Source organism: Medicago sativa, chromosome 3, assembly GCF_051527215.1.
Source record: "Medicago sativa cultivar Bolivia chromosome 3, Bolivia_mono, whole genome shotgun sequence".
NCBI classification, from domain to species: Eukaryota; Viridiplantae; Streptophyta; class Magnoliopsida; order Fabales; family Fabaceae; genus Medicago; species Medicago sativa.
The window spans coordinates 26,308,397-26,318,092 of record NC_140751.1 but is presented as its reverse complement, the minus strand read 5'-3'; the positions used below and the strand labels follow the sequence as shown (position 1 = coordinate 26,318,092).

The 9,696-nt window shown below is 35.4% G+C and overlaps 1 protein-coding gene across 1 annotated transcript; it reads right to left on the bottom strand.

The window, feature by feature from the left end:
* Positions 1–2,397: 2,397 nt before the first annotated feature.
* LOC146936748 (F-box protein At2g17036-like) lies at positions 2,398–3,874 on the bottom strand. Its single transcript, XM_085751390.1, has one exon. The coding sequence runs from the start codon at positions 3,701–3,703 to the stop codon at positions 2,516–2,518; it is 1,188 nt and encodes a 395-aa protein (XP_085607516.1). The 5' UTR covers positions 3,704–3,874; the 3' UTR covers positions 2,398–2,515.
* Between the last annotated feature and the right edge of the window lie 5,822 nt (positions 3,875–9,696).

Below are 9,696 nucleotides of genomic sequence, written 5' to 3'. Positions count from 1 at the left end.
CCAACCAGGGTGCGACAAAAGCAGTGTTACCCTTACCTAAAAGAAGAATTAAGACAATACTAAAATTTTGAAAAATGGAAAACATTGCATGGATGACTTCGGATTACATAGTGAGTTCATTTTCTATCTCCATTTTCTACTACAATATTTATGCTAGATAAGTATCCAAACACTGGAGGAACCCTCCCTTAAATTCTAGGTTATCAAGAGAAAAGAATCAAGCCATGCAAAAGGTATGTTAACATTCCATGCTAATCAATGTGATGTGAGATTTTGGCACTACCCGATAGCCAATTCCCTAACAATGCACAACAAATAAAACCTCCAAATAGCTACAAATAAAAGATGGACTCTAAGACCTAATCTAAGTAAAAGTAAACAAGAAACAAAGAGGAAAGAACCATTCATAGATATGTTGTTTAGAAGTTCAATTTTCACAATGTCTATTCGAAAGTAGAGACAAACCCATACACCAATCACAAGAAACATGTGCAGTGTCAACTAAAATTCGCCGAATAATCAATAAGCAATTGTAACTTTTGGCAATATCAATGACATATTGTATACGTGATAAAGTATTCAGGCGCTAGAGAATTCTCCATTAAAAGCTATCGCTATCAACGGAAAACAAACCAAACGTCTTAAATACTCCATCGACCATCTCATGCTACTCGATGTAGGACTTGGGCAGCCCATAATACCAAAAAATCTATGAATGCAAAAGAAAGAAAACCTCAAAATAGCCACAAATAAAGGATGAACAATCAAATCCTAATAGACGTAAACAAAAAAAGAAGACAGGTCAAGTCATATGTAAGTTATTTAGAACTTCGTTTTTCACAATTTCTATTCCAATAAAGCAAGTAAGAAACCAAGAGTTTCCTGTCATAATCATATAACATGTTGGCAAGTCAGACACAAAGAGCACTCGAAGACAACAGAACGATAAATAGGATTTCAAACGCTGTGAAAAGGTTAATTATATTCCTAAACTATCTTTATTAAATAAAAACAAAAGGTTTGGTAAACAATGGATCAGTACATCCAATCCAAGTTTAAATGGCCATTTTAAAAAATGTGAAGAGTTAAGGAGATGCGTTCAGTCCATAGCCATTCAGCATTCGAACAGTTTTACGGCAATAGTAACAATAAAATAATTAGGAAACAATAAAAGAGGATAACAATAAAATAATTTGGAAACAATAAAAGAGGATAACTTATGAATTCAGGAATTCAGCACATATTTTCCAGCATCTTCTCATATGAAAATGTAGTTAGGAATTCGGAGTTTGTTGCTAAACATATAGTCTTAAAAAACAACAATAAAACATGATAATGAAGCCTATCAACATACATTGTTACTCTAGCTTACAAACTTCATAACAACGACGACGACAACAACAACATGCCATAGTGATGTACTGCATATTTTCATACATATATCTTATCATATAAGTTACCCCACAAAACAAATGCATGAAATAGAATAGGGTGTCTGAAAAAGCTAACTGCATTTAAAAAATATGAATGAGTTCATGAAAAATCTGAAGTGTAGATAGTCAATGCAACATTTCAATTTTTTCTGTAAGTAGTAGTCAATGAAACACCGGGAGAGAGTTCGTTTTAAAATATATCTCTTAAACAAAAAGAAATATATCCAGAAGTCCTAGCTCAACTGGCAAAATGCCGAAATTGTTAGGCCGGATGCCATGACCGGGGTTCGAACCCCGGTACCTCCACTTGTGTGTGTGAGTTTATAATGGCTTTGCCATTTCGTCTATCTACCAAAAAAAAAAAAAAAAAAGAAATGGTATGGTAAATAATGGAGCAGTACAACCAGTCTAAGTTTATAATGGCCCTTTAAAAATAGCGAAGAGTTAAGGAGACAGCGCTTTCCATAGCCATTCATAACTAACAATTTTAGGTCATTTGATAGAAAGATTGTAATGGAGAAAGAATATTCATATGCCATAACCCTTAGTCCTCTTTTTGGAAGGTAAGATTAACATGAAACCTTAAACCAGCAGAGAAGGTACAATCTTGAGATATCATATAAGAGTAAATGATGAATTAGGCTTCAACTTTACATCACCAATAATACATGTGGTCAACATCAAATAAAAATAACAACAATCCTAAATAATCACAACTTGCGTAGGAAGTAGACTTAAAGAATCCACCGGAACACTTATCCGGCAACTCAAATTCCAGCACCTTTTCTTATGAATATGCAATTAGTAGTTAGGAATTCGTAAACATAGTCTTAAAAAGTAACAATAAAAGAAGATAATGAAGCTCATCAACACTGTTACTTCTAGCTTAGAAATTTCATGAAATAATAATAAAATTATGAAGGGTAGAGATACTTATAGACTCATAGTCAATGCAACAATTTTTTTCCAGTCAGTTATAGTAAACACGTTTATCCAATCTAAAAACTAAGCACAATAATACACTATGAATCCCTATCACATTAGAAACCTTCCAATGGAAGATAACATATTGTGTTACTAATTCAAATATTGAGGATCCACCTCGGTGGCAAGAACAAGTTGAAATATTCGGGATATTCAGACACACGCGAAAGCTGATTTCGTTCCAAGTGAAAAACACGGTTCCCGTCCGTTATATCGTCAGTAGATAAGACGAAATAATCAATAAAGATAACACAATTTCCTTTGGGAAGACACAGATCTGAAGCAGAAGCAGAAAACGAACATCCACTCCCCAAGAAAAAAACCCTATCCCCAAAATTCCTCGACTTCCACTTCTTCAACTTCTTATCAAAATCCATCAACTTCACCCACTTCTTCTCCTTCTCATCAAGCTTAAAAAAATCAATACTGAATCGATATGATGATTTATAAATGTCCAATAACAACAACTCACCCTCGTTCTCCACCAGCACTTTTCTGATGAGACCGTCACCAAGATTACATAAAGGTTGAGCCACTAACTCTATAGTCGAGTCCGGTCCAATCTTAACTGTTCTACCAGACATTTCAACAACGTAGAACCGCCCTTTAAACAAGCAGATGTCTCCACTGGCAGTTGACAAATTGGAGATCAACGTCCACTGCTCAATGCAGCCACGGAAAATCACCGGCCAGTGGGAATAACGACTCAATGTGCCGAGTAAGAGAGGGTATTTCCCATGGCACGTGACAGCAAGGGCCGTTTTAGGGCACACGCAGTATTGGTCGGTGATGTAACGGGTTCCTAAATGAAGGACAGAGAGTTTGTTAAAGTCAAGCACGTCACCACGTTCAATTAGGGTTTGTTGTAGTTGTTTTGCTGATCCATGTCTGATGGGTGGGTGTGAGTATGTGAGCATAATTTCGCCACGCGAGTTTGGGCGTGAGTTTGGGCGAATTTGCATCAACCAAGGACGAAGAACTAGGGTTTGATGTGGTGGTGGTTTGACAAGGAAGAGACTTCGTTTGGAGAAGTGGTGGAATGGAGAGTTGCTGTTTTTGATGAAATCGATGATATAGTTGTCATCGATTTTTGTGGAATCTGGTGGAGGAATATATTTGGGGAATTTGAAGGATGAGATGTTACTGTGGTGATTTGGGATGGAGGAAGAGCGCCACGTTGAACAAATTGATCGAAAACGAATAAGATCGAGTTCGTTGTCGATGCATTGCGATATCAGATTCAGAAGTTCTTTAGGAAGTTCAGACCAGTCTACCTCAGTTGCCATGGAAGAAGTTGATGCAATTCAGTTCAGATCGAAAACGAATGATGGTGTTGTGATGGTGACTGTGTCTTAGTAACCGTGGAGGAGCAAACCGATCGAGTGATATCACCACGAGAGAGAATTGAGATGAAGAGAATAACTCTAAAACAAATGAATGATATCAGTTAAGAGTGAATTTTGTGTATTTTGGTTCACAAATACACAGTGGTTGCTCAATGCCCTTTTATAGGCTTACATACTAGGGTTGCTCAATTTTTTACTAGGGTTGTTATTATACATTAAGGATTTATAACTTAAGTCTTTAAACTATTACTTAACTCTTAAGCCAGTGAATCTTATCTCTTAAGAAAACGGCACTTCTATCCTCTAAGGTCCAATAATATATTTTCATCGTGAACAAGTATCAAAGTTTTTTTTTTTTTTTTTTTGTTGAAGGATTGACCAAGTATTAGAGTTCTAGTTGCTTTCTAATAAATAGTCCTGGAGAAAAAATAATTACATGTATTGTGCAATTCCATCAGGTCTGGCGGTTTAAGCGCAATTTAGAAAGTTTTACCTCATACCCCTACAATTATTCCTCCACCCATACAAACCATAGAGAATACCAATTTTAACCTTGTTTTTAGAATCACACCCACTACTGGAAACTTATCCCAGCAAATATTTCGGTGCTAATCTTAAATTGGCGTGTGCAGGTGAAAATCACCCCTGAAAACTGCCAATTGTTTCATAATATGGGTCCGTTTGTTTTGGATTTTTTTAAAAAAAAAATCTATTTTTTTAAGTAAAAAATCACTTTTTTCATTTTTGTTGTGTTTGTTTTAGATTTTTAAGAAATCTATTTTGTTAAAAAAATCATTTTTAACCTCAAAATGAAAATCTATTTCAAGTAGCTTTTCCAAAATCTATTTTTTTCTAAATGCAAGAAACTCAAGTTGATTGATTGAATAGATCTAAAAAAAAAAAAAATGGAACTGAATTTGTTGATTTCTTTATGGAAATGAAAACAAAACAATCAAACATCATCTAACCAATTCGTCAATAGCAGATGTTATTTTGTCGTTGTTAAAGTCGTATTGTTCCTAACATCAACTAACCAATTACTCGTAGGGAGCATCATCAACATGTTTCATATAGAGAAACTGTAACACCCTAAACTGCTTTTAGGATTGCCGACTGACCCCACAAATCAATACGAGTCTTTTCAACGTGTTTTGTCCTCACTCGCAGGCTTACCGGGAAACTTCTTGGTAGCTCACCAATCCCAAAATTGCTCCAAGTCAAGCACGCTTAACTGTGGAGTTCTTGTGGAAGCTACCGAAAAGAAGATGCATCTTGTTGATATAGGTAATACCAAACAGTTCTTATAAGCCTTCCTTCAACCATGCAGTTCCATACCTGCACGACTTCACGATCCCTCTCATTCCGATGTGATTCCGTATTGCCTAGAAGTTTCCAGGAGCCAGACCAGTCCCCGCCCTTGTTAGCCTCGGGCGTTACATGCCCACCAAGCGGCGGCGTTACATTCCCACCAGCTTCTGCTTGGTTCGTACTCGAACCACATCGTACTGGGACAGGTCTGCTCTGATACCATTTGTAACACCCCAGACTGTTTTTCAGGATTGCCGATTGACCCCACAAACCAACACGAGTCTTTTCAGGGTGTTTTGTCCTCACTCGCACGCCTATCGGGAAATTTCTGGTACGTAGGTCACTTATCCCAAAATTGCTCCAAGTCAAGTACGCTTAACTGTGGAATTCTTATGGAATGAGCTACCGAAAAGAAGATGCATATTGTTGTTATAGGTAGTACCAAACAATTCTTATAAGACTTCCTTCAACCATGCAGTCCCATACCTGCACGGCTTCAGGATCCCTCTCATTCCGATGTGATTCCGTTTTGCCTAAAAGCTGCCAGGAGCCAGACCACTCCCCGCCCCTCGTTAGCCTCAGCATTACATGCCCACCAAGCGGAGGCGTTACAGAAACCAAAATGTTAAGAAGAATGAATGGTTATGGGTGAGTGTCAAAACGTGGAAACTAAAATGGGAATGAGGGTTGGTAGTAATTTCGAAAATCTTTATGAACCGGAACAATTATGGGGGGTGACTGGGTGTGATTTAAAAAAAAAGGTTGAAAATGGTATTTTTATTGTTGGTAAGGGTAGAGGGATAGTGGTAGGGGTATGAGGCAAAATGTTCACAATAAAATATTAAGCTATACTCCCTCCATTATTTTTTTTAAGTGTCGTGTTGGAATATTAACACCAAAATAGCGAAGTGTATTTTTGTGTTTTTTCTTCCTATTATACCCTCATTTTAATCTACTAATATATTCCTATTTTTTTTATCACACTTTCCCTTTCCAATAAATTTAATATGTTATCTTTCTTTCGTAACAAACATTTGTTAGTTACTATCTTTTTCTCCAACAAGTTTTAACAATTACTACTTATCTTATATATAGAATTATAACTATTCATCAAACCATTATTATAAGTAACAAACAATTACTACTTATCTTATATATAGAATTATAACTATTCATGAAACCATTATTATAAGTAACAAAATTTTGTTTAAATTTTAAGATAACAAGAAACTAATTTTTTTTTGAAAAATAAAAAATGGTATATATTAAAACACACAGAGTCGCCTCCTTAGCACAATGCGAACTAAAAAGACCACTCAAAAAGACAATTTGTCAATCAAATAATTAAAAGGATAAAGATTAATCGATACCAAAACATGACAACTGGTCCAGCCACCATCGCTGGCAACCATACACAAAAGTGGCTTTATTAGCCTTCAACCACGAGTAAGAATGAAACTTAACTTTATCCAAGCTCTGGAATGAGTGTGTGAGAATTCTTAAATAACTTGTTGTTTCATTCATTCCATACTAACTGTCATACCCCAATTTTTGACCTAAGACCCCACATTCATACGCCATTTGACCGTGATTAGTCTCTGACTTTTCAGAGAAAAATTCGGCAGAAAGGTATCTTAAAATACCTCATGTTTGGTTCCGAGTCGGGCCCTCTTCTCTCTTTATATTTTTATATTTTTAGGTTTCTTTAGTTTTTTATTATTTGTTATTTACTCTTTAATTTCCATCTTTTATTTAATTTTATAATTTTTATATTAATTTCTAATTTTTATTTTATCTTTTAATTAGTCATTTTTCATATTTTTATTTTGGTCACTTTTATTTTATTGTCTAAGTCAAAAAAAAAAAAAAGAAACAAAGTGTCAATAGGTCCAAAAATAAAATGCCCAAGGTCCAAAACATTTCAAGTCAAGTGTCAACTTTCACATTCCTCTTTTAAAATTCATCATTAAACACCATTCAAATCACCATCAAAATCCATTAAACCATTTTTCCATTTTCATCAACCTCCTCACCTATAAATATAGCTCTCATTCCTCACAATTTGACACACCAAAAGTTCTCTTGAGTTGTCAAAGAACTTTTCTCTCTTCTCCCTCATTTAGCTTGTATTGACGAGCTATTCTTTTCTTCTCCCTCTTTTTCTGTCCCTTCGGAAAAGTCCCTTCGGAATTTTGTCCCTTCGGTTGTCCCTTCCTTTTATTTTCTTGCATTTTATTTCTTTTTAGCATTTTTTTATTTATATTTAGCATTTTAATTATTGTCATTTATTTTTCCAGCAATTAGAATGTATTTAGGTCCAATGTAAATATAAATGAGAAAAAAGTGTGTGTGTGTGTGTGTCTTTTATTTCTTTACCGCTTTATATATATCAACAAAAATACAAAAAAAAAAATAGATTAGGGATTTTGTAGTGATCCAACGTCACTACAAAAATCCACGCGCTTTTAATTTCATTGCTCCGTTAGTTTAATTTTTATTCATTATTCCAAAATCACAAAAACATTCAAATAATAACAAAAATCACAAAAATATTTTCATAATAAACCTTGATTTTCAATCAAGTGATCGTTCTTTTTATTTTCTTTCTTAATCAAATATCAAATCAATTTTAATCATACTTTAAGTCTATTTTCTTTCAATATAAAAAATACAAACAAATACTCATTTGCCACTTGGCTATTCTCTTTAAAACTTTTTCCAAACTAATAAAAAACACAAAACCAATCAAACGTCAATTTTTAACCCCGAACTACGTGATTTTGATCCTTCACGGGTACGTAGGTAAAGGACACTCGTCCTCTCAAATCAATAAAATGTAGATAATTAGGTCTTCCTTTTTTTAATCATTTCAAAATTCCATTTAAAAAAAAAAAGCAAGCAAGTTTATAGCACAAAAAGTTAAATAAAGTCAAGAGGTTCTCGTAGAGTACTACGGACATAAAGGGTGCTAATACCTTCCCTTTATGTAACTAACCCCCGAACCCTAAATCTTTTCAAATTGGGGTAATTTGAATTTTTTTTCCCTTTTCTAAAAATTTTAAAAGTTCAGTCGTGAATTAAAATAGTGAGTCTATGCTAATAAGAATAGCTTGATCTCCGAAAAATGACGCGACAGAAATGGCGACTTCACTGGGGACCCCCCTAAGAGGGTTGAGCCTAACTTGGCTTTATTTAAAGTTTTGTGCTATAACTTGCTTAAAAAATCAAAAAATAAAAATAAATGATGGAAATAAGTGTATATATGTTTTCTTCCTTCTTCTTTCTTCTTTCTAACATGAGTGGTGAGATAGGTCCTAACCCGGACTTGAGAGAAATATAAGATAGGGGTGGTAGAATCATAGTGACATACAGAGAGTATTCTCGTGTCTTGACACATGTGATATGGCCACACTTAGGGGAGGAACTTGAAGTGATATATGTCGACGTGTGTTGTCACGTTTAGACTTTATTACTTTTAAGTTTCCGTTGAACGCTAAGGACCTTTAGTAACCCTTAACCCATCTTGGCCTTTTAGGACGTAGTGCGGTGGCTAACCGGGTGTTGTCTCGGTATTAGTCGACACGCGATACTACACTCGAACTAGACCTTCCTACGAACGATGTTGGACCGGGTGTTGTCTCGGTATCCGACAAAGTTCAAAGGCGGTTGGAATTCGGGAACTTTGGTAGAACCCTTGTTACATGTACATTTGAAACCATAGTCCCTACCAAATGGCGTTTTCACCCTTGACTCCAACATCATAGACCTTAAACCTCATCATGTTTTCATCGTTTCTGTAGCATATTCATGCATACATACATTCATTCAAAAAAAAAAATTCATTATTGAAGGACTTAGATAAGTTTTTGTAAACAACAAAGGTATGAACTTTAACAACAATAAATACATCTTCAAAAGTCTTAACTAGTCTTTAGCTTTGCTAGGAACTTTTTCCTCGGTTTTGCTTATGCTCTCAAAAAGGGATTGTTTGTAATATTTTCGATCATCAAATGAAACAATGTTCCTTATGATGTTTACAATTACTTTGACAAATCCTTCGATAAAATAAATATTTTTGCATAACTATCATGCATTATTTTGCATTCATAGTTTCTAGTCTGTGTCTCATACTTTGTTTATGCCTACAAAAGGTCAATCCATCAGTCTACTCGCATCTACAACACTCGAGCAAATCAGAATGGATCATCTTGAACAAGAGAACCACAAGCTTCGTGAAGAGGTGACGACCCTCTGGGCTGAAAATTAGATTTTGAAGAACTTAGTATCTTTGGTGTCAGTTGCGCAGAGTCGCCATTAGCTCTTCCTATCGTCAGCACTCAAGCTCAGACGGTTGCTTCCACTACTCCGATCTCAACAGTGTTTGCTAGTACTCCTCAACATGCTATGCTGGAAGGTTATCTCTGGAGTACACCTTTAAGTGCTAGTGAAATACTCTGTCCCGTTGTCTCTAAGGTTCAAACTCCTTTTGCGCAACATTCAGGCCCTTTGCTCCCTCAAGCTGATATGACCTACTCTACTCCTTTGGTTCATGAACCAATCTATCAACCAGGAAGTGTGGTTGCATATAACCAGGTAGAAGAGCTGAGAGAGAAGTTTGATGCATT

Coding starts and splice junctions, on each gene's coding strand:
- LOC146936748 (XM_085751390.1), bottom strand. CDS start 3,703: ATGGCAACTGAGGTAGACTGGTCTGAACTTCCTAAAGAACTTCTGAAT.